The sequence below is a fragment of the Lonchura striata genome, chromosome 26 (genome assembly GCF_046129695.1).
Source record: "Lonchura striata isolate bLonStr1 chromosome 26, bLonStr1.mat, whole genome shotgun sequence".
Classification (NCBI taxonomy): domain Eukaryota; kingdom Metazoa; phylum Chordata; class Aves; order Passeriformes; family Estrildidae; genus Lonchura; species Lonchura striata.
The window spans coordinates 7575442-7591791 of NC_134628.1; the positions used below are offsets into that span (position 1 = coordinate 7575442).

Genomic DNA, 16350 nt, shown 5'->3' on the forward strand with positions numbered 1-16350 from the left:
CATCCCAGCCCTTCCCACAGCCATCCAGCCTCCCTGCCGTGACCTAGACACTTCTTGGTGTAAATCCTGAGGAAAAAATCAGGCTATGGGACCTAGTTCCCAGCCAGACGTTCCTAATGAATCTAATTTTGTAAAAACAAAAATTCTGGAGACGCCGAGTCAGCCAATCCCTCTTGAAATCTCATTAAATGTCCCACGAAGCAGGGAGAGACAAGCTGCTCCATATTCCCTTTTTGCTGCTGTTTGAAACACCATCCGTTCCAGAATGGGTGGTGTTTAAAACAGCCACGTCAGAGCCAGGCTCGGTGCCTCCTCTTTGGAGTTCCCAGCTGAGCCCTCTGCATGGGCGGCAGCAGCCTGAGCGAGCCCTGCCCCGCTGGCACGGCTGCCCTTGCGAAGGGAAGGGAAGGGAAGGGAAGGGAAGGGAAGGGAAGGGAAGGGAAGGGAAGGGAAGGGAAGGGAAGGGAAGGGAAGGGAAGGGAAGGGAAGGGAAGGGAAGGGAAGGGAAGGGAAGGGAAGGGAAGGGAAGGGAAGGGAAGGGAAGGGAAGGGAAGGGAAGGGAAGGGAAGGGAAGGGAAGGGGATGCAGCACCTTTGTCCCCAGGGTGGCAGGGAGTGCTGGGAGATGTTGTACTCACACAGGGGCTGCCTCAGCCCTTCCCCAGGACATGACACGCAGGAGAGCAGCCCAAGCACTGCAGCTCAGATAAGTCAGGCTGGGTTTAGGAAGGGTGAGGTGAAGCACTGGGAGATCTTCTCCTGAACGTGCACAACGAAGTGCTGGCAAACTCCACTCTTGCCTTACCTGAATGACTGTCCTTCAGCCCACAGCGCGTCAGAGACACCAAGAACTCCAACGGGCCTTTCTCAGTCCACTGGCTCCATCAACAGAGATTCTCAGGGACTGAAAGTCCTCCCACCACTTTCTTCACCTCCTGGGACTGTAAAAAAATTGCCACTTGGCCATTGATCCTGAAATGCAGACCTGGGTGCAGAGCCATTAACGTAGAAGGGCTGACCGAGCCCCCATTGTGTCTGTCAGAGTCCCCTACGGATCCCAAGGGCCCTGGGCTGCTCAGGAAGGGGGAGATAATTCCCTGCTGCTGTTAATCTGCACGGACACCTAAGACCACAGGTAAATCACAGGTGAAAGCTGTTCCACCTCCTCCAGTGGGAACACTTTCCCTGTCCTGTGAACCTCAAAGACACGACACTTACAAGGAAATTTAAATGATGAAGTTATTTTTCCAAACCATATCCTGAAAAAAAAAATCAACTTTTTTAGCCAGAGGAAAATTGTTTTGGCAGCCCAGCCCTCCAGGAGATGTTTGGGAGTTCATTTTCGTTGACTGAATGTGCTCACACATCTGTGATTAGACACTCTACAGATATTTTTGTTAACCTCCCTATTTGAAATTCTCCCCAAACTTCCAGAGCAGGATTTTCTTGTCCAAGCATTTGTGTTTTGTATCTGTGCTGAAATACTGCTTTATAAATAGCAGGAGCTTTATCTTGACTCTAACCAACAACCTCAACTTAAAGCTAAATGCATAATTTACTGCAAATTGAACTTAATGGGACTGGAATAATTATGTTGACTTTTGGAAGTACTTAAGGATAAATACATGATTAGATATTTTGCACACCGTGAGGAAATATTTATTTCAAAATACAAATTCTTCCCATTGAGCCTTTGGATAGAACATTTGGAGATGACATGAGCAGCATAGAGATTAGAGCCCAGTTAAGGCTGCTTAAACAAATTCTCCTACAGGACTTGGAGCATTGGAGAGGTGGGAAGTCTCTGGAGAGCGCAGTGTCTGTGCCACCAGATCACGGCCTGGGGAGATGGGCACATCCCTGGGTGGGCTCTTCAGCCTCTGCTCCCTGTGCCCACTGTGGATTCAGCGCCCCGGACTGTCCATGGGAACAGGGTCATCCCACCCAGCCAGCCCGGCCCACCTGTGCCCGAAAAACAAACCCAGGAGGAGGGACGGGCAGGTGGCCCAGCCCCAGGGCCGGGAGTGGGATGGGTTTGTCCCAGCCCAGGCACCGCAGGCAGGCGTGGGCAGCAGGGCTGCTCCGCAGCTCAGGGAGCAGAGGGGGATGAGGATGGGCCCAGCCTGAGCCACAGCAGCTCTTGGCCTTGCAGGGATGTCCCAGGTGATCAACGGGCCACTGGAATTAATTGAATTTGGTTTTGTTTTAATGAATTCATCTGCCAAGGTTAATCAGGGGGATTTAACAGAGTCTCCCTCAGCCCTGCCTCTGACCTGCCCCTTGGCTCGAGGCAGCTTCCAAAATGCCACATCAAAAGGAATAAGCCCAAACTTTAGAGGGTTGAAATGCCATAAGCTGCTGGGAGGGATGGGGATAGGGGCTCCAAGTGGGACCCCACCCTGGGAAGGCTATGGTTTCTCCTGAAGGAAGAGAGGAAGAGGAATCCCTGCCCACCGTTCCTTTGACAACCTTGGTCATGGCTCTCCATACCTGGGTGGGTGAGATCTGGGCACCCTCCTGACAACACTCCCCAGGCCCAGCAGAGGTTTTGGGGCTTGTGGGCTCTCCAGGGGCAGGATGGCCACAGTGGGAGTGGTGAGGACAAAGCTGAGCATCCACTGGGAACACTGGCCCCTTTAGGCAGGTGAAGAGGGGTGGGACAGGGGTCCCCACCTGCCACCTCTGTAGCAACTGCTGGACACCCCCCAGGCTGGAGTTGAACCCAACACTTCCAATGCTATCTGTCAGCCAGGATTAGGGAATGAGCCTGTGGATGGAACAAGAATATCCAGGTCACCTCCAACAATACCATGACATTGGCTTAGGGAAATTATTACCAGCTCTACCAGGCATGTGTGCTGCAGATAACAGCACAAAAGAGGCATTGAGCTGGCAAGCAATTCCCAAGAGCCAAGAGTTGGGCACTGGACACGTATTTGGATTGGTTATTGGCATGCTAATTGCTTCCCTTAAACGGCTCTGATCTGTCCAGGCCTGGCAGGCAGCAGCAGAGCCTGAGTGCCACAAGCCATGCCCATGCCAAGCTCTCCTGGCTCTGCAGAACAGGGAAAGAGGGGTCTCAACCCTGTCCCACTCTATCCCATCCCATCCCCAGCTACTCCCAACAGGTAACTCACCAGGACATGCTGATGAATCCGAGGTGGGACAGAAGGACATCTCCACAGGATGAGCACCTGAACTGTTCCTTTCCTGGCTGAAGCCATACTGGCTCTCTGGGCTGTCCACGCCTCTTCCAGAAGTTGCAGGAATGAAGTAAGGAAGGACACTGATGCCACCCACGCCCCTGAGAAGCACCAAACCCACTGGCCACCACCCTTGTCTCCACTGAAGTGCTTCCTTTTTTACCTTAACCAGCCACAATTCTGGCTCCCTGCTGGAACAGCTGCTGTCTCTCTCTTCAGACCAGTCTGAGCCCACCCTGCCCTCCAGGACAGCGCTGGGGACACAGGGCTCAACCCCAGGGACACCCCTGCCAGGGCTGAACCTGCACACCCAGAGCCCATCCCAAGGGCAGGACTTGGCTCTAACTTGCATGATCCCTAGTTTTATTATTTATCAGTAAAGTGTAATTACTGCTTCCTTCATGAGCCTTAATTAAACATGAAAAACAATCCCGACAAGTCAATTAGATTTTTTTTCCTTGGTTTCCATTAAATTAAGACTCAAGTGTTGCTGTAAGTGTTTCATATCACAACACATTTAACTGAAGGCTACTTCATAATAAATAAATCACTGAAGACAACGCAGGAACTTTTCCTGAAGGCTCTTCTTACAATAGGATTTCATTTTCCAGCTGGTAAATGCCCTAGTGGCTTTTTTTCCTCCACACCACCTCTTCCATTAGAAGCTGTGGGCAGCTAGGGTGGTTGGTAATCCCTGCCCAGTCCGAGATCTCCAGGAGGGCACCAACAGCAAAGCTCTGGAAGCACAAGGCAACCCCATCTCCCCTGTGCCACAACGGCTTTGTAGGAACCTGACCCTGCAAATCTATTCCCAAAAATACCCTTTGAAAGACAGTGCTGAGAGAGAGGATTTCTTTGCACCTCAGGGCTCCCCACAGCACAGCTCCCAGCTCAGAGCCAGGAAAGAACTCCACAGGCCATCACAAATTTGGAACATTTATTTATGCAAATGATTTTCTTAAAAGGAAAGAAAGCAAAAAATAATATAATAACAAAAAAAAATTTAAACCCATTAACAACAGTTGGATGTGTGTGGTACAATCCACATCAGACATGTCCCTCCCTCTGTCCCACTGCTCCATCCTCCTCCATGGCAGAGCTGCCTCGTGGCCCCAAATCCCTTTGGCACCAGCTCTGGGATGCTGCCAGCTTTTAGGAGCACTTTGACTGCATATAGACAAAATTGTTCCAATTTGGTGTTTTTCTTGGGTTTTAATTTTTCTCTTTTTTTTTGTTTTGTTCTTATTTAAAAAAAAAGCACAACTCCAATCTGTAATACCAATAAACATTATCCATCTTAAGAACAGTATCTATATTTTTATATATAGATTTCTATATATATATTTCTATGTACAGGATGTCCTTGCCTCGTGTCAGAGGAGCATGTCAGTAGGAGTCATAGATAGGTTGGGTTTTATAGCACTTGGATTTCAAGATCTGCCCTTCACCAGAGATGCCCTAAAAACCCAGAGACACCCAGCAAGAAGGTATAAAAAAAAAATTAAAAGGAAAAAAATCTTGATTTTAAAACATATATACAACTCCTCCAGTCTCTATAAGACTAACTGGGGTTTCAACTCTCCTCCTATTCCTCTTTCTGTCAATACTTTACCTGCAGAGCTCTGTGGGATGCTCCCTCCCTCTGGACCATGGGGAGGATGTGGGTGGCCCAGGCAGCAGCATCCCTCCAGCTCCTGGGGCTGGACAGCCCCCAGAGCATCCCATCCCATTCCCAGGGATTTCAGAGGCTCAGCTCAGCTGTTTTTATACAAAAACAAACAATTTCTGCACCCAGCATGCAGCACCTTCCCTAGGACAGCACAGGTAGGTCTATGGAGAGATGGGGACTGGGAAAAGGACACTAATTTATCCCAGTGTGAGTACTGGTGTAGCCAGGTACTGGTTTTACTGGACCATTTGGGAGTAAAAAAGACTTTCTGGTGACAAAACAGAATGGGCACACAGCACATGAGACAGTATGGATGGAAAGAAGGAATGATGTCATATAGCCCTTGGAATAAGTTATTGTCAGACTGAATTCTCAGGGAGGAAGTGGTAGAACCAAGGGTCTGGGATGGTGCTGAAATCCCCATCACCACAGTGGTGGCACACTGTCCAAGGGCAGAGAGGGCAGGGATGGCTCTTCCTGCTCTCTTTCACACTTGGAAGGTGCATGGAAACATCTCCTGGGTTTGCTCCTCCAGCCTTTTCAGCCGTGCAGCCTTCATGATTCCCTGGGGAGAATTCCCTGGGCAACGGATTGGCAGTCCTGGGCAGGCAGGGCAGGGAAGCTGCCCCTGCCCTGGGGAGGCACGGCTGGAGGATGGGGGGAACACGGATGGAGGATGAAGGATGGCAGATGGATGAAGAACAGGGCTGCTCACATGAAACTTCCAGCATCTGGAGAACAGTTTCTCATCTGCTCTGCTCCATCTCCCCCAAAAGTGATGGTGAAGGGTTCTGCCTGGCCCTCAGGACAGAACCAACCTTCCCCTCTGTTCCCAGACCTGGATCCCTCCGGATGCACCTCCCCAAGGCCATTTATTTTATTACAACCAGGCTGAGAGCAGAATCCCTGTAATTACCACAACATCAGATGGAAAAAGTGCCATTTCACACCCACCTGCAGCAGGATGGTGCTAAAAAGCATCAGGTACCTTCAGCCACCAGCCCTGATGGCACAGGAGTGTGGGGACCTTCCCCTGTCCAGCCCCAACACACGGCCACAGCTTTGGCACAGCTCAGCTCAACCCAACACCACCCCAGAATTGATCCTCCAGCCCCACCAGGCCCAGCAAAAGCCAAGAGCATCAATGGGTAACTGCCCAGGGGTGACATCCAGGAAGTATTTGGGAGGGACCCAAATTTTGAGGATTTTGTTTCAAATGCAATGATGCACAAGCGAAGGATTAAAAACAGATCCATGTCCTACAGTGCCTGCAGGACATCAGAAGGAATTCACTGCTGCAGCTGGAGAGGAAGGTGTAGAGATGCTGAGGAACCATCACTTTGCAAAAGCACCAGGAGGGTCCAGGTCAGTCCCTGCAGAGGAACGCTGCATGGCCAGTGCCCCCATCCCTCATCCCTGTGTGTCCAGGGCTGGATACACAGAGGGTTGGAACTCACAGGACTGAAACAGGATCAAACTCGTGGTGCCAACGGGCAGAAACTCAAGAGCTCCTGGGGGATCTTTGCTCCAGCTCAGAGCAAGTCCCACCGAGGGAAAACCCTCAGCAGCCTCTGGGCTCCTTGAGGAGCAGCTTCAATTCCACACACAAATGAGCTGCATCTCCTAAAGTCCATCCTTCTCTGATAGGAAACAGCCTCAGCTCCTCCTGGCCTCCTCTCCAGCAGCTCCAGAGACGCAGCAGCACCGCAGGGCCACATCCTGCACACACCAACCTCAGGCTGTGATTCCAAGGAACCAGATGAGTTGTGGGATCCACCCACTCGGACATGCCCAGGGCAGGGAGGAAAGATGGAGAGCGGAGGATGAACATGGAGAGTGGCCAACACATCTCCACATCCTTTTGTTTTCTGGCTCCGGAGTTTCCTGGTGGGTCCTTTGCTGTTTCCCTCCCCACCCCGAGCAGGGCCACAGCGCCCAGCTGGGAAGTGTGGTTGGCACGGCCCCTGCACAAGCCCTTGCTGCCCCTCTCATGGCCAGGTGCTATCTGGTCTCCAGGGACTCCAGGTATTCCAGTGCTATGTCGTAGCAGAAATGGTACTGCTCCTGTTCAGAGAGAGAAGAGAGGCTGTTAATATCTTGAGGGAACTGTTGCCCAAAATTATGAGGAAAAACACCTGTCAGCAGCCCTAAGGAAACACCTGGTCAAGCTGTTGGGACCCCCTGGCAGTTCTGCTGAAGCCACAGCCAGGAAAAACTCCACTCTTGGCAAACAACACCCACTGCTGGGGCAGGGGCATGGTGCCCCAGATCCAACAGCTCCACACACACTGAAATACAGCATTCTGGGGACACACAGCACCTTCACCTCCCCAAGGGAGGGACCAGGACTGCAACACCCCCTTACGGTGAAAATACCTTTATTCACCACCACAGGTACAACCAGCACTGGGGGCTCAGCAACTTAATCACCTCTGTGACTGACATGTGTCAATCAAATAGTGGAAGAGACACAGGAACAATGGAGTCTGCGGTCAGAGGTGTCCACAATAAAACCTTAGGCATAAAATCAAGGAGTTTTTCTTAGTTCAGTAGAGGCTGGAAAAGGGGAGAGCAGCCAGGTAAATATCCATGGTTGGAGTGGATAGAGATGCCCTGCCCTGGCTGCCAGGACATTCCTTTATCACAAATTCTCTTGCCTAGCAGGACCAGGCACCCTCTCCCATCTTTTCGTGAGACATCCGGGGATGGTGTCAGCATCCTCCCACCCTTTGCTCCCTGTCAGCTGTGCAAAGGGAAAGCCCAGAGTGCTGACTCCCAGTTTTGTAACAAACACCTCTGAACTGGGGCTTGTGAGGGCAGATTCATTCAGCCCTGTTCTCTTGCCTATGACTTGTTCCTGTGCTCTCCTACCCTCATACAGCTCATATCACAAATTCCTCAGGAAAGCTCCAGCCATGGCAGTGCCCATCCCAGGAGAGCAAAACCCCAAACAAATCAGGATTTTGGTGCTGCTACAGGCACTGGGACATCAGGTGGGAGTGCTCTGGGTGTGACAGCAGGGAAGGAGACGGGAGAGCTCATCTCCCCAGATCCTGGCTGCAGGATGGGGATTGCAGCCTGAGCACTGGCATGAAAATCCTGTTATCCCACACAGGTGGGCAGCCACGGGATCCCAGGTGGGAGCAGGCAGAGGGGGAGAAGGACTTCAAAGCAAGGAGGCTGCAGCAGCCCAGATTAAAAGCACATAATGCTTTTTGGATTAAGGAAAGGGATTGTTTCCATTTATCATCATATAAAAATAACCCCCTGGGCAAACAGAGGGGGAAGAGGCACAGGCAGCAGAAGTGCTCTCTGCTGGGCTGAGCTCCTTACACCAGGCACGGATCTGGCCTCCCAGTGACTCTGGGACATTGAGATTCCCAGAATAGCCAGTTCAGGTTCATTTGAGGCGGGAGGAGGCTTGTGTCCTGATGGAAAATGTTACCTTTTTTAAATACCTTTGCAATTTAGCCCAAAGGGTCTGGTGGCTTTGTGCTTGTCACATCATCTTTCCATTATCTGCATCCCTCCCCCTGCTCCCCTCCCTCTCCATCTCCTCTGATTTTAATTCCTAATGCAAATCACATCCCCTCCTCAAAACCATTTCATTTTGCAACTTAGGGATTTTATACTCTAAACAGGGTAAACATTTCCAGCTGACTTGTTTTTAAAACATCGTGAGGCACCTGGATCCCTCCACCACGGGGACAGACAAGTGCCCACTCCCTCCCCTGTTCCATCAGCAGCAGCCTGAATTAGGGCAGGGCTTTTTGCCCTGACCTGCTGCCAGCTCCTCCTCAGGACACTTCACTCCATTACTGCTCCCAGCAGCTTGTGCACCCATTCATTTCACTCCACGTACTGTTCATTCCCTTTTATATTTCCAACAGGAATTTATCTGACTCCACACCAGTGCTGCTCCCAATGCCACAAACCTTCCAAAGAACCACAGTGGCATCCTGTGGGTTAATGTGACTCTGCCTTACAACTCCTGGGGAGGACTTCCAACAATCCCAGCACTGACTCCAAGGCTGTGCTGGCACAGCAGGATGAAGGTGAGCCCAAGGCTGCTTTGAGGAGCTGCCTCACTTCCCAGCCCACCCCAGCACAGTGCTGGCGTGAGGATGCCCATGATGCTGATCAGGATTTGGGGTGAAAAAGGCAGTGTTTTGGGAGGTGAGCATCCCCAGCACCTCTTCTCCGTGCCAGGACCAGAAGCCAAGGTGGACAGGGAGGGTCTGGTGCTTACCAAGGTCTCCACCATATTTGGTTTGTAGTTGCGGAGGGTCTTGGCAGCAAAGAAAACATCTGCCATGTTGTGACACTTGATCATCTCCAGGATCATGGTGGAGGCACAGAAGGTGCCACTCCGGCCACCTCCATTCCTGGTGGGACAAACATACATGTCAGGGGTGAGAAGGTGGCATCAGAGCACCTTCCTGCTCCCTCCAAGCCTCCCTTTCTCTCTCTGACCCTGCATCCCAGGGCACGTCCCAGAGCAGGCCTTCTACCTGTACCAGGGGACCTGAACCAGCCCCATGGGGTAGCAAGAGCATAAAAACACCTTTTTCGATTACCAAGGCTGGATCTTGGACATCTGGGCTCAGGTCCCAGCCCTGCAATGGATCAACTCCTTGTGACCCTGGGGAAGCTGCAACCCTGGGCTGGTGCCACAGTGGTGCTGCTGCCTGGAGGAGCTGCCCCACAATCCACATGGGGCCCTGGGAACCTCCCCACATCCTGGGCTTAATCCCTGTTCCCACACCACCATACCTGAAGCCTGACAGCAATGGGAACAGGGGAAAGGAAGAGAACACGATGCCAGAGCTTTATAAAGCATATTCTCAAATTATCCTTCAGCTAACAAAGATGGACAAGGCTGTAATTAGTTTTTGATTAAAGGTTCACCTGCTGTCTCTCCCTGTCTGTGAATGTGCTGGGTCCCATCCAAGGGGAACACACACAGTGCCCATGAGCTAATCCCACTGGGAGGACAGGGGTAGACAGGGCTTGGAGCAACTTAAGGTGTCCCTCCAACTGGAACAAGATGAGCTTTAAGGTCCCTTCCCAGCCAAATCACTCCACGATTCTCTGTCGTTGTCCCTCCCCCACCACAATAAGCAGCAAGTGGTGGGAGTGGCACAGCTCCTGCCACATCCCCTCGGAGCCTGTTACACACTCAGGATGTGGGGACAGGGCTAGGACCTCTGCCAGCACAAAGGGCAGGTTGGTGTCACCCCTGCTGAGCATCCATCTCACAGAGGAGGTAACCCAAAACTCATGTTGTGGCAGAGGTAGACCCATCTGGGGACAAAGCCACCCCAGTGAGGGCTTTGTGAGGCTCGCCAGGCAGTGCTGTGGACGTGGAATCTGGAGGCATCTCTTGCCCAGCAGAAACTGTCTCCCTAGCTGACACTCACAAGCAGTGCACCACAGTCCTGCCATCACCACTTTCCTTCTGCCACCTCTCCACCTGGGCCAGGAGGTGCAGGAAGGACTTCTTGGAGTCTGGAGTGTCTCGATAGGCTGACCAGCGCAGGTACTGGAAATGCCGGACCATCAGGTGCCCCTCCTGCAACTGGAAAAGCAAAACTCATCAGCTGGAGCCCATGGGCTGCCCTCATTTACCTCCACTGGAGATCTGACAGAGGGCAGGAGAGGTTTGATGGAGGGAAGAAGGGGGTTGCCACACATGGACAGTACAGGCAGAGAGGAAAAAACCCTTTCCTACTGCTTTAACATGGATTGTTCAGCCCTGGCTTCCAGCTCACACTCATTCTACCACCCCATCCCACCCAGGAGAACTCACAGCATCTTGGGCTCTCTCTGTATCCCCCAAAATCTGTTCTCAGGCCCCTGAGCCTCGCCGAGGCTTCTCCATCACACCTTCCTCTTTGCATGCCCAAGATCCATGGGATGTGGGGTTCTGTCATGCTCGCTGTAAACCAGGAGGCTGCTGAGAGGCTGCCACAGAGGCAGGAGCTTAGTACCTGGTAATCTGGTTAGTTTGGAAAGCTAATCTGGTTATCTGGTCCAGGAGGAGGATTACATCCATGGAGCTCAGTGGGCTTTAGCTGGGCAGATGGGGGACTCCAGCTCAGGAGCACTCAGAGCATCCTGAGTACAGGATGGGATGAGACCATGGCCACCCACCCCAGACACAACCTGGGGCTTGCAGCTCATGTGTGGGGAGCACATGGAGAAGGAAAGGGGGGGTCAGGGCCAGATGGGGGGTCAGGCACAGATGGGGAACACTCAACTCTAGAGAGTTTCAGATGCCTGCTGAGTGGGATGAGCACCAGACCTTCTCCACCCAGCAGGACCAGGTGTTCCTGTGGGGGAGTTGGTATTCCTGGGGACTGAGAGTTGGGGGCATTTGGTGCCCACTCTAATCTGCACATTTCAAAAGAGGGCTTTTCTGAACCTTTTTGGGAGCTCTGATGTGAGCTGGTGATGTGCCTGCGATGGGCTGACCACCCTAGGCTCCAGTTTTTGCTTCCAGTTGGAAGCCAGGAAGGCAGAGGAGGAAGAGGAAACACATAAATGGAGTTAAAACATAAGAAAACTCCTTTGACAGCCTGGGAAGGAAAGTTTTGGTATCTGCTTTGAAGTAAGGTGAAAGCTCTGGAGCACTTATGACACCCCCAATGCCCATTTCCATTCCAGCAAGGCTTGGCACAAAGTGGCTCCATGCATTCCCAGCCCCGCTCCAGCAATCTGCTCCCTGGAGGAATCTCCTCGTCGATCCAGAGATTTCCATCACGCTGCATTTTAATTTAGCCCCGAGTATATTCTACCACCTGAGAGCTGAGCATATTTGGTGTAGGATTTTGTGCTGACACCCAGGAAATGCCAGATGCTCCCCTGGGGAGCGTGAACCAAAACCCTTTTTGTGTTAACAATTCAGATAATCAGGATTTATCTCCTCTGGCCCCGGCCACTGTGCCAAAGCACCTTCCCAGCCGGGCCATCAGCCAAGCCAAACGCTCCCTTCCAAGCTCCCCAATTCCCATCTGCCCAGTGACCTTCACTGGGACACTGGCCTCAGCCTCTTGGCAACCATCAGGACTTCAAAGAACTCAGGGATGCCACCTCCTCCCAGCTGGCATTTGTAGGTAAATCAGCTGCTTCTTTCTGCGTACAGCTCTGCATCACCTTTCCCTGCTGCCCTGCATTTCTCTTCTTTCAAGGCAAGCTTAACCAGCCATACAACACCAACAAAGGGTAAAAATCTGTGTGGATCTTCTCATCCTGCAGGGAAAGGGCTCTGCTGATGCCAGGGGAGCTGCCGTGCCCACACGGGGAGTGTCCATCCTGTGCTATGCGTGTGGCAGGACAGAGATGGGGCTTCAGGCAGGAGGAGAAACGTCTTCTGGCAGTTTTCTAACATCTTTCAAGGAACTGTGAACTCCAGAAAGGTTGGATGGAGCAATGGCAATTTTGCAAGTTCCTCTCTGGCAGGAGAAGAGCTGAGTCTGTCTCCTCTGCAGGAGCTGAGTTAGGCTGGAGACCCCAGCAGTAAGGAAGGATCCTACTGCTCTCAACAACTCCCTGAAATGTTGAAGCCAGGTGGGGTCAGTCTCTTGTCAGAGGTAACAAGTGTTTAAAAAAGAGAAAACAGCCTCAAGCTGCATCATGGAAATTTAAATGGGGTATTAGGGGAAAATTTCTCCACCAAAAGCGTTGTCAAGCCCTGGCACAGGCTGCCCAGAGAAACTGTGGCTGCCCCTGGATCCCTGGAACTGTCCAAGGCCAGACTGGATGGGGCTTGGAGCACCCTGGGATAGTGGACATGTCCCTGTCCATGGTAGGGACAACAGGGTTTTGAAATTCCCTTCCAACCCAAACTGGGATTCTGTAATTCATATAAAGCAGCTCACCCGTGTGATGTTCTGGACTCGGAAGAGCCGGGACACAATGTCCTCATCCGCCACTCCTGAGATGTATTCCACCTCCATGGGGCCGTACTGCTGGAGCCCTGGCTCGGGCCAGTACTGCAGGCAGGGCTGTGGAGAGAAGTACAGCTCATTGTGACTGGAAATGTGGGCTGGGACACAGGGAAGGACATCAGGAGACATCTGTGGAGGAAGCGGCTGGTGCTGGGCCCCGGAGGGCTGCTGGCACGGGGTGGCCCCAGAGTGGGGTGCTGGACCACAGTGCCATTTCTCATTCAGGATCTCCCAGCTTATTGAGGGATCAGAGATGAAAGGTCAGGTCCACCCCCAGCACCCTTGCACTGCATGGACACAACAGCTGACACTGCCAGGAATGGACCCTGCTGATCCAAGAGGAACATCCATGCTGCTGCAGGATGGGCTGTGCCTCACTTCCAGCACAGACCAGATCCTGCACAACAACAGAGCAGGGCTGGGCTGCTCCTAGTTGGCTCTCAAGCCCTGTTGGCTTTAGGAGCCACTCTGCCACCAGCAGTGACAGCAACATGGGATGTCAGTGCTCCTCATCCCACAGCTAGGACATCCCACCAAGCCAAAGCAATCCCAGCCTGCATCTCTGGGGAGTAACTCCCCCTCCCTGTGTCCATCATGGCACTGATGGATGGTTCAGCCCCTGGAGCATGGGTGAGATTGTTTTCACAGTGTGACAGCTGGGAAACCAGCACCGACACAAAATATATGGTATTTGTCACCACACTTTCACAGGGCATTTAGCAATGCAGGTCAGCCACAGCCTGGGCCCAACTGCACGGCAAACGTGTCTCAGGAATAATTGGTTATTAATGGGGGCTATAAATCTCTGAGCCTTCCTGACTCAGACCTATAATTTGGATATTAAAACTTCCCTTAGCAAGGTGTAGTTCAAGTGAGGGCTGTACCCTCAAAGTCACTTTTTGGAGATGCCTGCTGGAAAGGTTGACTTATTACCTGTTGGTCTTATACCAGTAAACATTTATGATCCAGCTAAATATTGTAACCCAGACACCCCTGTGTTGGAACTCAAAATGTCTCTCAGACATTTTTAGAGGTTCCAGGCCTTGGTCAGAAGCATTTTAGACCCTGGCAGGCAGCTGAAAAACAGCTGTGATTTTGACTTTGAGCCATGGAATGAGTTACCAACTTTGGAGGTGGAACAAGCAGTCACAAAGGGTTAGATGGGATAGTAAAAGTAGTTACAAAATAGAGGGGAAATTTTTTTAGTATTGTACAGGGGGGTTTTAGCACCTGTCCAGGGGGGTTTTTACTTTTACATGGGGGTCAGAAGTTCTAAGATGGAGGAAAGTGGGCTGATCCTGTTCTTCCTCCTTCTTCTTCTTTGCCTCCATGTTCTTGGTGATGTTGGCACTCACAGATTATTTTAGAGTAGAAAAGCACTTTATAATATAGGTAGTAGGTATTGGGGGAAAACTATAAAGATGTAATACATAATATATCATATAAAAGATAGCAGCAGCCCTGGGCAGGGAGAGAAGAAGACAGCAGACAGAGAGGATGTCAGGGTGTGTGTGCCTCTACCCAGGCTGCTGACCAAACAGCCACAGCCCGAGAAGACAATCTTTTAGATAACTCACAAGAAACTGCCTTGAGACCAAACAGTAAGAGGCTGTGGAGTTTTTCTTTGGAAGCACGGGTTGGAGGAGAGACTTTACCACCACATGAGACCCCAGACCAAGCCCGGGGTTCTCACACCCCTGAAGAACAGACGGTGAGAGAGAAGCAGGGCTGAGTAATGAGGAAAAGTGGCAGCAGGAAGGGAAGGGAAGGGGATTCTGTCCCTCTGTCCTGCTCAGGTGAGACCCCACCTGCGGGGCTGCATCCAGCTCGGGGAACATGGACCTGTTGGAGCAACGTTGGCACCAATGGAATGCCAATGCCAATTTAATGCCAATGCCAGCTCAAAGCCAAGGCAACATCAACACCAACACGACGCCTATGCAACACTATTGCAATGTCATGCCAATGCCAGCACTATGCCAATGACATGTCAGTGCAACACCAACGCCATGCACCCAGGCTGGACTGCTGCTCAACACCTCTCTGGCTCCAACTGGCCAGCCCTGTGCTTACAGGGGACAAATCCTGAGTGCTGCATACAGGCCCGTGCCCCTTGCAGAGGAGAAATCGCTGAGTGAGCAAGGCAAGGGGCTGCAGCACTGTCAGGGCAATGAGGACAGAGCCACTCACAGGGACAGAGCAGGACAAAGACACCCATGGGCTGGCACAGTGCCAGGGCAGCAGCACTCACCCAGGCAGAGTTGGACTGGTTGAGCTGGTTGAGCATGACTATGGAGGTGCAGCCGTAGTCGTACACCAGCCGCCAGAAGTCGGTGGTGGTGTTCTGCAGTGGGTGCAGGGTAACGATGAAGGCAGCGCTCTTGGTGTAGCTCTGGGGAGAAGAAAGACAAGCACCAGTAAGGACATGGTGGTGACACTGGAGCCACTGTTGTCACACCCCAAAGAATCAGTGCAACCAGATGAGTGGGACCAAAACCCTCTTCTCCATGCCTGAGCAGAGCTGGTCTCCCTGGCACAGCCTCAGCATCCATGCCCTGGTGATGGGGAGATCCAAGTGATCCCTGCCCTTGTTCAGGATGAAAACACCCATATTTTGGTCTCATAGGAAAGAGTATTTTGTGTAAATAATTAGAGAAAAGATGTCACCTTTGAGCAAAGAAAAGCAGAAGCCGTGGCTCCCAGAACACCCCAAACCCCAGCTCTGCACCTTGGCACTGACTGGAAGTATCACCCACAGCATCACCCCCACCCACAGCACCCCACCACCAGGCACTGAGAGCAGTAGAGCCAACCACTGACCTGGGCTCACTTTTTTTTTTTTTTTCTTTTTGTGGAGAAGAAAGAAACCCCCCGAAAAAAGATCCTAGAGATTTCAAGAAGGAAGTGGGAGGGAAGGAAATTATTGTATCTTTGTATCTCTCCTTTGTGCTCTGAACAAGCCCATTGGTCATCCTGCTGTTGGTTTGCCAAGGGACAGCTGAGCTCTACACTGCATCAGGCACACTAAAATTAACACAGTTTGGCTCAGGCCTCTTCAGACACAGAATCAGCACAGCTCGTGCTAATGGGAGGTCTTCTGCCTGCTGCAGAACCTCCTGATTGAGCTCACAGAAACTGCTTTTTCAAACCATTCCCATGGTCCTGTCCATGGGCAGCAGTGAGACCCCAGCACTCAGCGAGAGCTTTCCGTCTTCAAGGAGAGGCACAAGAGCAGCAGGGGGAAAGAGATTTCACGATGTGCTGCCCAGGCTTGCCTTGGCACCCTCCTCTTGGCACAGGTGTAAGTGACAGAAGGGTGTGGAGCAGGGCACAGCTCCACTGATGGGTGGCACAGGCCAAGCTGATCTGACAGATGGACAGACTGACTGAGCAAACCACTTTGGCACTTAAAGAGAATGAGACTTTCTTTTTTTTTACCCAAAGAGGGAAATAGTTTTATCCCTTCAGCAAGAATTTCATCCAAAGGGCTTTGTCTGTCTATAAAAAATATTTCATTCGCTGACCCTTTA

At 51.7% G+C, this 16350-nt stretch overlaps 1 protein-coding gene across 2 annotated transcripts in view; it reads right to left on the reverse strand.

Moving 5' to 3' along the window:
- Window positions 1–4124: 4124 nt before the first annotated feature.
- The window catches only part of PTPRU (protein tyrosine phosphatase receptor type U), a 55472-nt gene continuing 43246 nt past the window's right edge, over window positions 4125–16350 (reverse strand). For both annotated transcript variants that reach the window (XM_021528370.2, XM_021528367.2), the window contains 5 exons: window positions 15072–15212; window positions 12752–12877; window positions 10292–10449; window positions 9121–9256; window positions 4125–6935 (listed from right to left, as the gene is read on the reverse strand). In XM_021528370.2, the coding sequence (XP_021384045.1) occupies window positions 6873–6935; window positions 9121–9256; window positions 10292–10449; window positions 12752–12877; window positions 15072–15212 (624 nt within the window). In that variant the 3' untranslated portion in view covers window positions 4125–6872. The remainder of the gene's footprint in view (window positions 6936–9120; window positions 9257–10291; window positions 10450–12751; window positions 12878–15071; window positions 15213–16350) is intronic.